The sequence below is a fragment of the Danio rerio genome, chromosome 25 (genome assembly GCF_052040795.2).
Source record: "Danio rerio strain M-AB ecotype USA chromosome 25, GRCz13ab, whole genome shotgun sequence".
Classification (NCBI taxonomy): Eukaryota; Metazoa; Chordata; class Actinopteri; order Cypriniformes; family Danionidae; genus Danio; species Danio rerio.
Genome location: NC_141045.1, coordinates 31,303,872 through 31,321,723, shown reverse-complemented (window position 1 = coordinate 31,321,723; position 17,852 = coordinate 31,303,872). Strand labels below are relative to the sequence as shown.

The 17,852-nt window shown below is 36.1% G+C and overlaps 1 protein-coding gene across 8 annotated transcripts in view; it reads right to left on the bottom strand.

Annotated features, from left to right (window-relative positions):
* LOC110438396 (uncharacterized) overlaps nt 1–16,268 on the bottom strand; it is a 38,635-nt gene extending 22,367 nt beyond the window's left edge. For 4 of the 8 annotated variants that reach the window (XR_015526579.1, XR_015526580.1, XM_087312436.1 and 1 more), the window contains exons 1-7: nt 16,068–16,268; nt 14,232–14,418; nt 14,075–14,139; nt 8,173–8,452; nt 4,645–4,742; nt 1,217–1,334; nt 1,004–1,129 (exon numbers count right to left, since the gene is read on the bottom strand). Coding sequence is in view for 5 of the 8 variants with exons in the window: in XM_087312436.1 (XP_087168562.1) it covers nt 1,004–1,129; nt 1,217–1,334; nt 4,645–4,742; nt 8,173–8,452; nt 14,075–14,139; nt 14,232–14,405 (861 nt within the window). In the remaining 3 variants the exon portion in view is untranslated. Of the gene's footprint in view, nt 1–1,003; nt 1,130–1,216; nt 1,649–1,745; nt 2,237–4,644; nt 4,743–8,172; nt 8,520–14,051; nt 14,140–14,231; nt 14,419–16,067 lie in introns of those variants that run through there. The other 4 variants (XR_015526581.1, XM_087312437.1, XM_087312435.1 and 1 more) reach the window with 4 other exon arrangements.
* Between the last annotated feature and the right edge of the window lie 1,584 nt (nt 16,269–17,852).

The following is a 17,852-nucleotide window of genomic DNA, read 5'->3' as shown; positions in this document are numbered from 1 at the left end:
TTTGTTCTTTACTGTAAAGCTAATCACAAATGCAAATTTTAATGGAAAATGTCAGGAAGAATGAAAACACAGTATTTAGTTTTGAATATGAAAATGAAGACAATTTTATTTTGTGATTTAGTTGAATTGCCAATTGGAAAAAATCAATAAAATTTTTAATGTTCAATGCATGTACAAGTTCAAATATTTGTGTAATTTCAATTAGTTTGTCATTTTGTTTTAGTTTTTTTTTTTACTTTGAGCTCAATTTTAATTAAATTAAATGTTTGTTTTTGTCAAAAAAGAAACTATGTTATTTGATCAAATTATATTTTTAAAATTATGACATCTGTGGAACACAGAAAGAAATCTGAGCAAAAGAATGTTTGTTTTTTTAAAAAGGTTTTATTTATATAATATATATATATATATATATTACATAATTTAAATGCCTTTTCGTTTTAATTTTAGCTCTATTTCTTAAGTTAGCAATTCTTTTTATATATTTTACTTATTTTAATTTGAAAAAAATTTAACCTCAGCTTCATTTGACTGAACAAAAATGTTTGTTGTTAAAATTAGTAAAAATTCTGACAAAATTATTTTTTAAGTAAATTTCTGAACAATATTTTAGCCATAATGTTTTTTTTTTTTTTTTTACTTATTTAAATTAGAATACCTGTACCATAAATATTTTATACAATTTTAACAGTTATTGCAGTGCTTTAATGTATTCTGTTTCAATTTCAAATTTTTTTTATGAAATAAAAATTAGAAATTATCTATGAAACTATTAGATGTTTCCACACTTTTAGCTTTGGTTAGCTTTGGTTAACAACAATAGCCTCATTTTAACTTCCTTTGTACAAACAAAACACAGAACGTTTTTTTTATTATTCTAAAAAAACTGTTTTTTATTATTTTTATTAACAATGACTTCAGATGACATCATTAAACATATTAGAAGTTTTACTCTTGGTTGAACTATCCTTTTAATATACTTTGACAACAATTAAAAATGAACCTCATCAGAGGAGTGAAGCTGCTTCAGTGCATGTTCTTTCTCATATTCCAGCTCATCTGTTTTCTCCTCAGCCTTTCTAAGAGCTTCTCTCAGTTTCTTTATCTCCTTCTCAGCCTGCTTCTGTCTCTGATGGACATAGCAAACATTATAAAAAAATCTAGCACACAAAAAGTACTAAAATTGTAAGTTTTTATCCTTCCCAGCAAGCTCTACCTCTCTGCGGATTTGGTCTTTAGTATCAGGCAGAGTTCTGCTAAGTGGATCCACTGATGTGGACAGAGTTTCCAGGTTGGACCTCATCTTCAAAATGTCCAACTCGAGCTGCAGAACTCTAAGTTAACATTAGGCAAATCAACATTAAAGGTTAACGTTAAATTAAGACAAAAACACATTTCTTTTAAAACAATTTGACTTAAACCTGAAATGTTATAAGATATACACTATATGACTTACTTCATTTCTGTGTATAGAGAATGAGAATCTGCATCACGGAGAGTTGCGTTCCACCGTGTTTTTGGACTCACCCATGAGCGCACAATGTAAACCAATGCAAATCACCACCAAAAAAGCAGACCGTTTTATAGTAATTTCTTTTGACAAACATCTTCCAAACACTAAAAATAAAATCAAATAGTGTGTGGATACCTCATAAATGGTCTTTGGGTATCTGAGAAACTAAAAACGATCATCAGAGCAATGGAGGAAAATTATAGTCATTGTTGAATTGAAGCAGATTTTTAACATGATTTTTTTGTTATACAACAATAACTGTTTTGTTTTTTCATAGTCATTCATTAATGCATCAAAATGATGTAACAGACTTTATAGGGTTAAGCGGTAAGCACTTCTCTCTTTGTTCCTCCTTTGTTCCCTTTATATAAATTACCAACTTAAAGTCTTGAATTTAAAAAGTAATCAGGTTGTGTAAATTTATGTAAATTTCACAGCAAAAGCAACACAATAAATGTATAAAAATATTTTAAAATCCTGCAATAACCACTTAAACTCTGCAGCTATTTGGGGATTTCCTCCTGGATTTTGCCTACCCAAATTTAAAAGCTTCCCAAATCCACATGCAGAGGTGTAAATGCAAAAATTTGGTATCATATTAAAGAAAACCCTTTGAATTTTCATAAAACACTATTTAAAGTGTTTAAAATAACTGTATATGTCGTCTGTGTTATAATAAACACCTAAAAAAAGGGGCTTTTTGTATATTTTTTTTATAAACTCAAATTTGAAAGTGTACCTTTTAGGTTCTGTGTGGTCTAGCGTGCTGTAATTAATTTTGGTAGTTCCTGCACATGTCTGTAATCATGGAAAAAAGAAAAATGTCTCTACCATAATCTATGCAAAAGGTATTGCATTCCAACTGATGAGAGGTGCTGTACAAGCCACAGAGACCGATCCTTGTTTACATATTTCACTATTCTTTTGTTTGATCAAACATAATTCACTGTGTTTGAACCACATCAGACATATAAAAGGATTACTTATGCACATCACCTCAAAAACAGAGGAGAAATGGCCCTGAAGCACACAGCATAAGGTAAGAGATGACAGCTGTCTGTGCTATCTGGGGCTGCTTATTGATCATGAATGTATTGTTTACATTTCTGCGCCATGGAAACACCACAATTCATTCAACAACTGTTTGGCATATGAATATAATTCAGTAAAAAGAATGCTAGAACTGTATGAGCACCGGCAAGAGCTTTCATTTGAGCTATAACTTGCACATGTGTCATATGAAAAAATATGAAAATGAACCAATGTAAAATACCTAGCTCGGGTATCCAAAATACTGTGTATTTAAAGGGTAAAAACCTTCTACACAGTAGAATAAAAACCAAAGTGATGCATATGTGCATAAAATATAGATTCTACACTTTCAAACGACACCACTTACGGGGGTCTGGTGCAACGCTAGCCCTTTAAATCTGAAAGCGAAATTCGATGACGTCACGGACCCGGTACCGGGTCCACAGAGTTTAAGTTGATAAACTAAGAAAGTCGGCACTAAAGTTATAAAAACTTTTGAAAAATGTGCAACTACAATTAAACGATGAGATCAGATATGAAAAAGTGACTAGCGGTGTGATAAGTGTGAACTGTTTAAATTATTGTACTAAGAGATTTGAAAATGTACATCTTAAGCCTGGTTTATACTTCTGCGTCAGGTGACCGGCGCAACTCACGGCGCAGGCAACGCGTGCAGCTTTGCATTTATACTTCTGCACGCTGTCTCTGTCGGTCTGCATTAACACTTCCGAAACGCTAGTGGGCAGTGAGTTGTTAATGTTCCTCTGTGTCGAGTTTCTTCGCTTCTGTTTTGCTATTCTGAACACTTCCTGGATGTACAAGTGAATCAAACTCGCTCATTTTGAGGCAGGAACTGGCGGACGTGCAACAACTTTAACCATGAGGTAAACACAAAACAAAACTTTCCATCCGGAGCTCCTTCACGGGACTCCACACTAGCCTTAAGCCGAAGGAAAATGAATGAATGAATGAATGAATGAATGAATGACATTATGTTAACAAGTAAAGGCTGATTTATACTTCTGCGTCAAACACCGGCGTAGGCTACGGCGCTGACGCATAGCCCTTCGCCGTGGCCGTCGCCGTCACTGACGTGCACCTCTCAAAAATTGTAACTACACGTCGCAACAACGCGTAGCGTAAGCTCTGTGATTGGTCGGCTTGCTAGCGCCGACGAGTCTGGGCGAGACCGAGAGCCGCGCGAATGGCGCGAGCGATTGTTTACAAGTGTGGAGTCCCGTGAAGGAGCTCCGGATGTAAAGTTTTGTTTTGTGTTGCAAGTTGTTGCACGTCCGCCGGTTTCTGCCTCAAAATGAGCGAGTTTGAGCCACTTGTACATCCCGGAAGTGTTTAGGAAAAGCAAAACAACAGCGAAGAAACTCGACACAGAGCAACATTAACACCTCACTGCCCACTAGCGTTTCGGAAGTGTTAATGCAGACCAACAGAGACAGCGCGCAGAAGTATAAATGCACAGCCACGCGCGTTGCCTGCGCCGTAGGTTACGCCGGTCACCTGACGCAGAAGTATAAATCAGGCTTAAGTCTCTTTTTCAGAGGTCGCGATGGCGGAATGAACTACCAACTATTTTAGCATATGTTAGTTTTTATGCAGCAGATGCCTTTCCAGCTGCAACCCAGTACTGGGAAACACCCATACAGTCTAACATTCATACACGCACTTATACACCATGGCCAATTTTGTTCATTCAATTCACCAATAGTGCATGTCTTTGGTCTGTGTTTCTTTTGGTCAGAAATGTCATCTGTCCTAGGACTCAAACTAGCTACCTTCTTGCTGTGAGGCAGCAGTGCTAACCACGGAACTACTGTGCCACCCAAATAATACCATTTTGAAGAATTTTTTTTTAAAACTGTAAACCAAATGTACTCAATATATCGCAATGATTAAGTGTTCTGAAACAATGATTACTGAATGAAAATATGTGAAACTAAGTGCAATGAAATCAGGACATCATTTTGGAAAGAATGAACAGTGTAGTTTATCAGTTTAGAGACTTGAGCACACCTTACTTATGAAAATCAATCCAAACCAATAAAAAAACCTGTAATGTTAGTTTAGTCTACAGTATAACTCACTTATCATGTAATTCTCTACGACGGCGACTCTCCTCAAAGCGACTCATCTCCACAGCTCCTTTGTCTTGCTCAAGAATTTTTACTGCTTCAGAAAGCTGCTGTGAAGGAAATTCAACAGGCATGATGGTTCATTGAAAAAAAGCAGACTCTGAAATATGAAAGCTAATATGCAAACTTTAATCTCACAACTCTGACTATATTTCCTACACTATCTTACAAAAAATAAGTACATTTCAAGCTTATTTTATGAAATATATTTAAGTAATGTTAAATGACATTTTCAAGGTGTGCTTCATGTACAAAGAATAAGCTAACATTTATTTACCAGTAGTATACTTGTAAGTGTACTAATTAAATATCGCTTGGCACTAAATTAACCCTCTTTTTAGTATATAAATGTATATTTTTAAGTGTACTATAAGTTTAACAGTAGTAAATTTTAAGTGCGCAAGTAGTTCACAGTATAGGAGACATATTACTTTTCATTAAATTATAATGTTTATTTGTATACTGATTAGTTTTGGTTTTCACAGAGACGTTTTATGTTTTGGTCACGTGGGCATAACTGGCACCTGCTAGAACAAATAAAGCGCGTGCACAATCACACTGGTGTTAGGAGGAGAGAAGGAGAGTGGGGTAGCCGTATTTTTTGTTGACCGCAAAACAGCCATGCAAAACGGCATCGCAAACGGCATCGCAACGCAACGACACACGCAATAACCATCACTACAAAGCAATAATCAGCTCCATACAAAACAGGTATTCAACTCACAAATTGCTGTATTGTTTGTCATGCTTTAAGTTTACATAAAGTTTTCCTTATAACATCTTGGGCTCAGTGTGTCTGTCTAAAGCCACCAGCGCGTCACAAATTCAAAGGACCCTCACTGCCTCTCGAGCGACTTATAGGAGGCATAAGGAAGTCGCAATACACAGTTTTGATTTATATTGCAGGTGAACTTTTGAGTATAATAGAAGTTATTTTTTCTAGTAAGATTTTGTAGTTTGTGAAATATTGAGGAAATATTCCTCAGAGATTTTGCTCCATATTGACATAATCGAATCACACAGTTGCTGCAGATTTGTCGGCTGCACATCCCTGATGCAAATCTCCCTTTCTACAATATCCAAAAGGTGCTCTTTTGGATTGAGATCTGGTGACTGTGGAGGTCATTTGAGTTCAGTGAACTCATTGTCATGTTTAAAAAAGCAGTCTCAGATGATTCACGCTTTATGACAAATCACATTATCCTGCTGGAAGTAGCCATCAGAAGACGGGTACACTATTGTCATAAAAAGGATAGACATGGTCAGCAACAATACTCAGGTAGGCTGTGGCGTTGACATGATGCTCAGTTGGTATTAATGGGCCCAAAGTGTGCCAAGAAAATATCCCCCATACCATTACACCACCACCACCAGCAGACTTAACTCTTGATACAAGGCAGAATGGATCCATGCTTTCATGTTGTTAAGCAAATTCTGACCCTATACAAATGTTACAGCAGAAATCGAGACTCATCAGACCAGGCAACATTTTTCCAATCTTCTATTGTATTGTCTATCTTAATTTGTAGCCTCAGTTTCCTGTTCTTAGCTGACTGGAGTGGCACCCAGTGTAGTCTTCCACTGCTGTAGCCCATCTGCCTCAATGTTCAATGTGTTGTGCAGAAGATGCTCTTCTGCATACCTTGGTTGTAACGAGTGCTTATTTGAGTTACTGTTGTGTTTCTATCAGCTGAAACCAGTCTGGCCATTCTCCTCTGACCTCATCAACAAGGCATTTGCACCCACAGAACTGCCGCTCACTGGATATTTTCTCTTTTTCAGGTCATTCTCTGTAAACCCTAGAGATGGTTGTGCGTAAAAATGCCAGTATATCAGCAGTTTCTGAAATACTCAGACCAGCCCGTCTAGCACCAACAACCATGCCATGTCAAAATCACTTAAATCGCTTTTTTTCCCCAATTCTGATGCTCAGTTTGAACTGCAGCAGATCGTCTTGACCATGACTGTTTCTCAATATGCGTTCTTCAGCGGTCTTGCGTCCTCGTGTTCTCGTGAAGTTCAGTTCCAATACTCAAGACCGCAAGCACGGAGGACGTGTGAAACTTCCTGGATGTGTTCTTGATATCGAGGACCCACCGATGCAGACTTGAGCACCGAACTCGCTCTGGAAGTCCCAGAAGTCATTGCGACTTGAGGTGGGAAGCATTGCATTTTATCTAGATGTATTAGTAAAGTTCATAAATATGAATTATTTACCTCAGGAGTTTCCCTAAATGAAACGGTGAAAGTAAACATTACCATGGACATCTTAACAAAGGAATAAACACTTTAAGGGTGTTTGTTTGCTGAAATTTGTATTAAAATCTGTTTTTTTTATATTGTGCAACATATATTTATAATGTTTTTATGCAAAGTATATATTTTTAAAAGGGGAAAACAATTAATCGTTGTACTGTTTAAATTATTTAACATTTAAAACACGTGAAGGTCATGTGACCATCAGGAAGAACGCAGCATCTCAATTCTCAAAGGACGCGTTCTCTGCCCTCGCGGTCTCCTGAGTTCGTTCTTCCGAGGACACCTGGCAAGACCGGTCTCCACACGAACACAAGTCTGGTCTCTGCGTTCTTGGAATTGAGAAACAGCCCATGTCTACATGTCTGAATGCATTGAGTTGCTGCCATGTGATGGCTGATTAGAAATTTGCGTTAACGAGCAGTCGGACAGGTGTTGCTAATAAAGTTGCCAGTGAGTGTTTGTTCAGATAATTCACTTTAAAGGTAATGAAAAGAAACTATTCATTGCCATAAATGTAAAATGACTAAACCTACACACAGGACTTACCTAGATAACTAGTTTTTAGTGTTGTAACTAAGTGTACTTAGCATACGTTCGGATTAGTTTTCTAACTGAACACAAAAAATGTTAGCCTATTTATAGGAGTCCATTTGGAAAAGGCAGAACTGATTTCTGAGCATTTTTTATTTGATTGTTAATTTTGCTATAGTTTAAATCCAACAAATGGAAATTATAATCTCACCAAAGCAGAAATCTCACAACCACTAAAAAATATAAAACTGCAACATGTCAAAATTCAGACCTTTTTTCTTGCAATTATGACAAAAATAGTCTGAATTTTAATATATGTTGCAGATATATTTTTATATTTTCTGTGGTAGAGACATAAAACTGAGAACTCTCAAAAAATATTAAGATAATTAAGATAATAACTTGCCATTGTGCATATAATTTACATAAACAATGGTCAGTTAATATCTTGTAACTGTCACTCATTTTATATTAAATATATCAGTTGTGGGCCAAATATAGACAAACACTACATTTTTCTTCTTAAAAAAAGAAAACAATTCTGATTAAAACCATCCAGGATTTTTTAAAGTGTAACTTTTCATTACTTTCCCCAGATCCTCTTTTCATCCCATCAGATGCCTCAGTCAATCAGACCAATGCCAAATAAAACCATCTTTAAAAATTCAGATCACGCAGATGTATCCATACCTTGTGCTTTATGTCCAAAAGGTTTGAGAGGCTCTTGCTTTGTTGAAGCTGAAACCCTTTGCTTTTCAAAAGGTCTGTCTGAGCATCCAGGTGACCTCTGGCCTCTCGGAGCCTCTGGACGAGTTCTGCTCTCTTCATGCTGCTTTCCTCCAGAGCAGCTTGGAGCTGGAAGTCCTCTGCAGAAGAGTGTGATCGCGGAGCCCCTTCTGGAGCCAGACGAGAGGCTGAAGACCATCTCGTTATTCCCAAAGAGTCCTTATGCCTCTGACTGCCAAGAGTGCTGATAGAGAGAAAATATTGCAAGTGTGGAATAATTAATAATGGGCCACTGACTAACATTATTGCTACTATAATTTTTTCTGTTATCCCATGGTCTGTTGAAATTCCTGAATCTGATTGGCTGGAAGGTGTGCAGTAAAATTGGTTAATGCCCATATAGTTGGTAAAGTCAGCTCAAGATCCTCACTTCTGTATAGCATCATTTTTGTGACAATAGAACAATAATACATATTTTTACCATACTGTGAGGCTTGGGTTTAGGGTTGGGGTAGGGGTAGATTTTAATAAAATTAAATCTATTAGGTAATATAATAAATAATACAAATAATCCTTTACATTACTGTGAGGGTTGGGTTTAGAGTTGGGGTAGGGGTAGACTTTAATAGAATAAAATTTATTGGTGTAATTTAATAAATAATACAAATAATTCTTTACATTACTGTGAGGGTTGGGTTTAGAGTTGGGGTAGGGGTAGACTTTAATAGAATAAAATTTATTGGGGTAATTTAATAAATAATAGAAATAATTCTTTACAATACTGTTGAGGTAGATGTTAATAAAATACAATTAAAGGAAAGGGTTAATAAATAATTCTCATTAACTTCCAGCTGTATCCTTTATAGCAACAACCCATAAAGTTTAAAATAGATGTGCTACTCCCAATCATTAGTAGTAACCACAGTAACTCAGTGACATTTGCTGGAGCCTTCCTTCCTCAGTGTAACCACAACATAAATCAGGAAGCAGGAGCTGACGGGGATCCACCACCTTAGCACTATCTTCAAAAATATTTGCAAAGATGTAGCCTACAATTCTCTATACCTTGGCAAATTACTAATTTAATTCATCTTTATTTCTATATTATTATTTCGCTTTTACTATGTGCATTGTATCAAAGCTGCTTAACATAAAAGTTCTAGTAAATTGAAACTGTCAGTCCAGTTTTCAGAGTTGAAGTTCAGTTTAGTGTGCAAGGGTGCTTTCACACCTGCCTTTAGTTCTGTTGAATCGCACTAGAGTTCGTTTTCCCTCTTGGTGCGGTTTGTTTGGGCAGGTGTGAATGCAGCAACAGTACTCGAGCGCCCACCAAAAGCGGACCAAAAAAGCGTACTGAGACCTGCTTGAAGAGGTGGTCTTGGTACGGTTTCAAATTAACCTTGGAGTGGTTAGTTTGTGGTGAGAATATGATCCGAACTAAAACAGACCCAACCGCAAAAAGTAATGCGCCTTTTGGACTAATCCAGCTGCCGTAGGTCGATGCGTTGTGCATTATGGGATATGGAGGAAAAATATTTGTTGACAGCGCTTTACCAACAGAGTGAGAGAGAGAAGGAAACACTATAGCTGCGTCTCAAATCGCATACTTATGCACTAGTCTATGGCATTTTGTAGTATAAACAGTATAAGTAGTGTGTTCACACTGAAAACTCTATAAATAATAAGTACACTTTAATTACCCGGATGATGCACTCATTCAAAATGAAGTGTGTAATGATGGCTACATCACGCACTCAACGACCGCAGGTTTGCTCACGTAGCAGAAGGGGCGGAGCTATCGGACACACATGTTGGATAACTTTATTTATTTTGAATGGTGAAAGCTAAATTTTCTTACTTGAGTGATTATAGCGCCTCCCGATGGTGAATATGGTTATACTCATGGCATGTATTATTTGTTAGTTTGGTCATTTACTAATTTGGCAACCGTCAAACGTCATCAGAGAAACGGTTTGAATTTCCGCTTAGTAAAAAAACATTAGTGCTCCATTTGGGACGACACTACAAACATATACTATGCTGTTGAGTGTGTAAGTACATAGTGCATGAGTGCATAGTGTACAGTGCGCAGTTTAAGACGCGTCTTATGACAATGGCTATTACCTGATGGATCATTGATAATATTTCCGCAAGATGACCATGTCGCAGTTTAGCTAAATTAATTCACGCCTCCTCCTTAAGTGACGTGCGATGCATTTAAACATTGTTTTCCAGCTACGCTTCATACTCGAAATGTATAATTTGTCTAAAGCAGGGATACAATCAGTCAGCGCAGTCGTCCCTCAATAGTCAAAAGTGACATTTTGTGTCTGCCGGTTTGTTTACTTGTGGGAGTTCATTGGCATTTTCCCACACGTGAATTCTGACCAATTGATAAGCAGTTGAGGAACTTTAGGAACTATGTTCAACAACATCTGGATAATCAGAGATGTGGATTCAGCCAGATGAGTGTATTTTGGTTCTTTTCAACTGGTTCAGACCAAAGCCAGCAGTGTAGTGTGAAAACGACCCAAAGATGGCAGAAAATGCAACAATGTATTATTTATTGCCTTTGGTCCAGACCAAATGAAGCGAACTACAGATGTAAAAGCAGCCTAATTTTTACTGCTGAAAGTCCAAACACTGAAGAGCAAATCCATCAATGTGCAGCTCTACATATCCTAAACCAAGCAAGCCAGTGGCAACAATGGCCAGGAAATGACCCACAGATCCACAGAATAAGCTGGATATTCAATGGCTTGCTTCACGTAGATTGGTTCTTTGACTAGGCATCATGCATATATAAATTATTACATGGCTGTCTGTGATATTTAATTCCAATTAGTCAGTCGCAACATTCTATGGTATGTTATTCCCAGTTAACAGCCGGCACAGTTCACGCAGGCTTTGAGTCACCTTGACCGTCAGTGAATAGGTTTTAGTACACATCTGTATATTTACATCCACATTTATATGTTCGGTATCTGCAGTCACACTGCTTTATTTGACTGCTTGGGGCCATCTTGTAAATGAATAATACATAAGTTAGTATATGCTTTATTTAACCAGTTTCTGTCAGCTTTGTGTTTTTGACTGTTTGGAGCCATCTTATGATTGAATAATGTACATGTTAGTGTGTGCTCCATCAGGTCTATTCAGCTGTTTCTGTAAGCTTTGCATATAATAAAAGAATTATGAACTATTATGGCTCAGAACAATGTTTTGTGTCCGATTTTTATGTTTTGTGGCTGTTACATTCCTGTACATTTCTGTGTTGCGTAATTATTATTTATATATATATTTTTTTCTCGCTAGTCTCTTTCTTTCGCTCTCTCTCTCTCTCTCTCTCTGTGCTCGCTTGCTCTCTACCTCTCTCCCGCTTCCACCTATACAGTGGCTCCGATTGGCTACCGCTGCCCAGCTGTTTGCCGTGCCCCCCTTGACGTCATCCAAGGTCTCCAATCCAGCCGCTGCCACCGTGGCATAAAAGTGGTGACAGGACGCTACACTGGAGGCCCTGAATTTCTGTGTTGTGCTGTGTGTCTGTGTTTTTTTGATATATGTCTACTGTGTGTTACAATTTGGTATCTGTCCGTTATTTGTTCTCCATTTGTCTACCGTCGATGTCATGCGCATCTGAGGTTGGAGAGTGGGACAGGTAAGAATGTCGTGCGACATACATTGTGCACAAGTAGCTTGAAAATCTCTGTATTAGACACACTAGGTAAGGGGCGTGCTCCACCCACTGTACTTTTGGTTTTCCCATCAAAGATCAGCGTAGGTTAGGTAGTGCGTATTAGACGCGAAGATTCTTTTCAATAACTTCTGCATTTTTATTTTGGATAGATAGGGTAGAGATTGGGCCAAATAGATTGCTTTTGTTTTATTTATTTTTATTGTTTGGATGCCGCCCGCGTCTCATTTCTCCAACTCTCCCATATCTGGTCAAACGTCTTATGTCATTTGTTATCTGTGAAATTCATTGTCTCTTTGTAAATATTCAAGAATCTTTCTATACACATTTTTTTTGGCATTCATTATTATCACTATTTTTGTAAATAAAATCACGTATTGCATTTAGCTAATCTTGGTTTTTGTCCCTCATTTATTGATGTTGTGTGGTTGCTTATGTGTTTCACCCAAAAGTTAATGTTACTCCTCTTCCCCTTTATTTAACATCTTTTAAATCGTAACAGTGGCAATTAGCCATTCAATAACTGGGATAAAGTACATCCAGCATGGTTGTTTTTATACAGAATAAAGCCCTTCCGTCTTATATGGTACAACAACCCTCCATCAGGCTGCCAATAAGGATCAATCAGTGCCAGGCTTTAACAACCAGCTGGTTGTACTTTATCCTTAACTTAAAGTATGGCAAACGTTGATGATACCTTACTTATTTTGGTACAAAATATAAATAGAAAAAGGCCTGCTGCACAATTCATCTCAACAATGTCTTCTGCACACGTTTTAAAAATTCATCCCAAGCGGGAAATCCACATAAGATGAAAAACATGCCACAAATAATCTAGAGAATGTGACACAATGCTTTGCATCTGGTGTGAATCTAACATAAGAAGAAATCTCTGAAGTGTGTGCTTCACTCAACTGTAAGGCTAAAACATTTTGATCACCCCCTAGTGGCTGGATGCACCACACCTCATCATATAAAACAATGAAAAAGTTAATTTAATTAAATATCCTTTCAAATAAAAAAACGTCCCAAAGATGTTGTCTGCCATTGTCGGTAGTTCTTGTCATACTGGTCTATGTTCAGATATTGATCCATCTAATTTGTTTGCTTTAAAGGTGCGCTATAAAGAAAAAACTGGGTAATATTAAGAAATGCAAATAACATCAAATATGAGCCTCAGACACCATTGTTCTCATGTAAATTACATGAGTGTAAATTCCTGGTGAACAAAAGGCCAGTCAGAACACAAAACAGACTGTTGCGTGACTCACGGGACACATTCGGATCAGTCGGGTAATCAGATCACTAGTCAAAACACAGACTGAAATGTTGCTCTGGGATCATTAATATGCCACCTCAAGCTGTGTTTGATAAGCAATAACATTTCCCAATGAGACAGCAGTGATTATATTTGTCCTTTGGTTATTTTGAATTTATTTTTTTATTTTACATTTAACTTACTATGCATATGGGGCTTTTATTTTGAAAATGGGAGATGCAGATTGCTTACTATGCATTACTGAGCAACCACTAGATGAACCACAGGCTGGTCAGAATGCAAAATGTAGCAGAAGTGGATTATAAACTTATTTAGCTCTACCCCAAAGAGGCATAAGGTTTGTTTAAGCTCATTAATATTCACGACCAATCCAAATACGGTCAATATGAAACATTTTGATTCTATAGGGGTATTTTATGGAGTAGAAAAAAATTGCATAAAAAAACCAGTTCTGCATATTTTTAACCTTACCTAAGCCATATACCTACTATGTAGATATCAGAGAACAATTTAACTTATTAAACCAATGCAGTATATGTAATTCAGTTATCTAATCCACTAAAATTGGTGCTTACTATTATGTCAGTGGGAGTTTGAAGGGGAATTCTAATACCAAGTGAAAATCTCAATTCCAAGAAACAAATTTTAATGAAGAACAAGTTCATTTTTTATTATTTGGAAGAACTTAAAACAGAACTGGGAGATCTGGAAATCTTAACATAGTAAATCTGCAATGCAATTTTCTTTTCTTTGTCAGAATTTCATATGCTTTCTTCTGCTTGTTGCTGATAAGTTTAACACTTTAATGTCTTAAAAATATTTTTAAAACTTTAAACAAATGGAAAAATGCACATATAGCTAAATATATACATAAAAGAGAAAACATCACTAACCTTTTGCTTATTTTTGAGTTAAGAGGTGATCCAGAAAAGCCCACACAACTCCATGCTGGAGATTCCTTAAAATAATAAATAAAATAAACATGTTTTTTTTTAAATTTGTAAAAAAAAATATTTATTTTGACTGATGTAGTGTCTAATTGTACATTACCCAAGTTTTAAGAAGAGATCTACCATCCCAAAAGTCAAGATCCGAGAGAGCGAGAGGACTTAAAGACCTGAGAGTGTGCTGGAAAGACCTACGGCCCAGATCAGTGTCCAGTTCCTGGTCACTCCACAATCCTGGAGGTGAAAGACTTCCTTTTTCTCCTCTCCACTCAGCCATGGTCAAGAGGGATCTGGAAAAGTGAATAGAGAAACTGAGTAGTCAACAGCAAGCTGTCCTGCCCTGATGCGAAACAATTTCACACAAGAGTTTCAAACTAGCATTTCAGAGCAGCACAACAACGTGGAAATAATGCCTCATGTTTATTTGTTGCTAAACATGATTACTTTCCAGTCAAGCAGCTCCTGTGCTATTTTGAAGTACACTGTTTTTAAGTAGTTTTGCTTACCAAGGTTGCATTTAATTGATCAGAAATGTTGTACAGTAATATTGAACAATTCCAGTATTACATATGTGGCATTTGCAGTAAAAACTTGAGACATAAGTTCACAAGGAAGGTATATAATAACAGTATATTGAAACAACAATTTTCCAAAAAACTAACCAGAGGGTAAAGGCAGGAGAAAGATATTAATGTGTAAATGTGTTGTTTGATATTTTAATTGAGAGAAATATAGATGGTTAGTTGATGTGACCAAAAAAGTAAGCAAGTTTTAAAGAAATTATAATAAATATTACTAATCAAAAGGATAAGAGTTAGGCTTTCTATAGAACAGAAAATATTTATTAAGGACTGGGCACCTAGGCCCTATAGGCCCTATTGGAATTGCTCTGTTTCTTATTATTCTTCTTCCGCTTCTTTTACGGAATGAATCGCAATTTTGCCCGAAAACTCACGGAACTTTGCACACGTGCCAGAAGTGGCAAAAATTTACGTTTGTTTTAGGTTTCGGAAGTGGCCGTTGCAAACTCGACACGACAGCGCCACCTATGCACTCGACAGCGCCACCTATGCACTTTGACGGACTGGCCCCCGAGTTTCGATTCACGCACGCATACAAAAATTGCCACACACGTCAAACATGCCAAAACCTAAAAAAAGTCTCCTGAAGCGAAATCTCAATCCCAACAGGAAGTCGCATATTTTTACCTTCCTGCGGTGAAGAAGTGGCTTTTTGCCATTTCCAGGCGTTGCATTTTAACGAACTCCTACTAGGAAAATAAACCAATCAACACCGAATCTAAAGGCCTTGGTGATGTTAAATTGCGAAGATCTAGAGTTTTCGTCGAAGGGCGTGTCCATGGCGACCTCACAAACTTTGACGATTCGCAACGAAAAAAGGAAGTCGTTATAACTCAGGCATGCATCTGCCTCAAAATTCACACGTATGATAAAAGTCCTGACTTGAACACGTTTACATGCCGATATCCAGCTACAGGTATAGCGCCACCTGCTGGCAACAGAAAAATGACATGTTTTACAGTATAACAAAATCCTCCCACAAATTTTATCATATCAGCACCAAATTTAGGTGGTGTCATCTGAAAGCTCTGCGATGATATATTGTGAAGATCATGGCTGCGTCCGAAACCGCCTACTACTCAGTAGGTACTGCATTTGAATGTAAAAAAAAAAAAAGTCAGCTTTGAAGTTTGAACAACAGGAATGAATTGCATTTTACAATATAGCCGAGGAGACCTAAGCAAAATCTGACAATATTGCTGTTCCTATTATATTACTGATCAAGTAAATACGGCCTCAGTGTACAAGGGAGACTTCAGACCACAAACTTTAGTAAATCAGAAAAAAAGTGATTAATGTGTCACTTAAGGAAATGTTTATGAATTATTAGCAATTAAATATTCATCAACTTAACATACCTTTTTATACTTGGTTGTGTTGTTTTTTCTGCATACACACTCTTGTCAGGTTTCTTATTGAGCAGGCAGGGCTGTTGAAAGAAAAGCTTTGCAGCAGGTTTCTATGGTGACTGTCACATATACAGGACGCTGAGAATGTGTGTCCAGCCCTCCTCATATGACTATTTTTGGAAGCTATGATTACGGTGTTGAAAATGTAACAAGTACTTGACAGAACCCTGTTACTGGTCACAATAACAGCAGTGACTTTCCATTAACAAACTACTTCATTTCTATTTCAGTGTTATTTATTATTTAATTATTTATTTTATTATTTAAATAATACATTTAAATAAGTACACAATATACATTACATATACTACACATTTTAAATCTAAATGATCAGAATAATGGCATTATTCAATTAAAATAATAATTAAGTACATTTTCTAAAGTATTATTTAAAAATAGAAGGAATACAATGACAATCAGTTCTATGATACGTATTAAAAGATTTTACATTATTTATTTAAATAACCTGTTTATTTTATCTGTTTTATAAACTGACCTTAATTTAATTTAATCACCACAAATTATATTATATACACACACACACACACACACACACACATATATATATATATATATATATATATATATATATATATATATATATATATATATATATATATATATATATATATACATTATTAAACTAATGACATTGGCTTTTAAATTATTCATTCATTCATTTTCTTCATCAGGGGTTGCCACAGCGGAATGATCCGCCAACTTATCCCGCGTATGTTTTATGCAGCGGATGCCCTTCCAGCTGCAACCCAGCACTGGGAGACACCCATACAGTCTCATTCACACACACACATACACTATATTTAGCTTACCCAATTCATCTATAGAGCATGTCTTTAAACTTGTGGGGGAAACTGGAGCACCCGGAGGAAACTCACATGAACACGGGGAGAACATGCAAACTCCACACAGAAACACCAACTGACCTAGCCAAGACTTAAACCAGCGATCTTCTTGCTGTGAGGCAACAATGCTACCCCCTGTGCCACCCCGCTTTCAAATTTGTATATATACATACACACACACACACACATTATATATATATATATATATATATATATATATATATATATATATATATATATATATATATATATATATACATACAGTTGAAGTCAAAGTTATATTCTTAATATTATTCTTATTAATATTAGCCCCCCTGTTTTTTTTCCCAATTTCTGTTTAATGAATTTCAGCACATTTTTAAACATAATAGTTTTAAAAACTCCTTTCTAATAACTGATTTATTTTATCTCTGTCATGATGAAAGTACATAATATTTACTTGATATTTTTTAAGACATTTATATACAGCTTAAATTGACATTTAAAGGCTTAACTAGGTGAACTAGACAGGTTAGGCTAATTAGTCAAGTTATTGTATAATGATGGTTTGTTCAGTAGACTATCAAAAAATATACAGCTTAAAGGGGCTTATATAAAAATATATAGCTTAAAAATTTTGTCCCAAAAATGTTTTTTTTATTATTAAAAACTGCTTTTAATCTAGCCAAAATAAAACAAATAAGACTTTTTCCAGATGGAAAAATATTATCAGACATTCTGTGAAAATTTCCTTGCTCTGTTAAACATCATTTGGGAATTATTTAAAAAAGAGTAAAACAAAAATCAAAAGGGGGCTAATAATTCTGACTTCAACTGTATATATATATATATATATATATATATATATATATATATATATATATATATATAT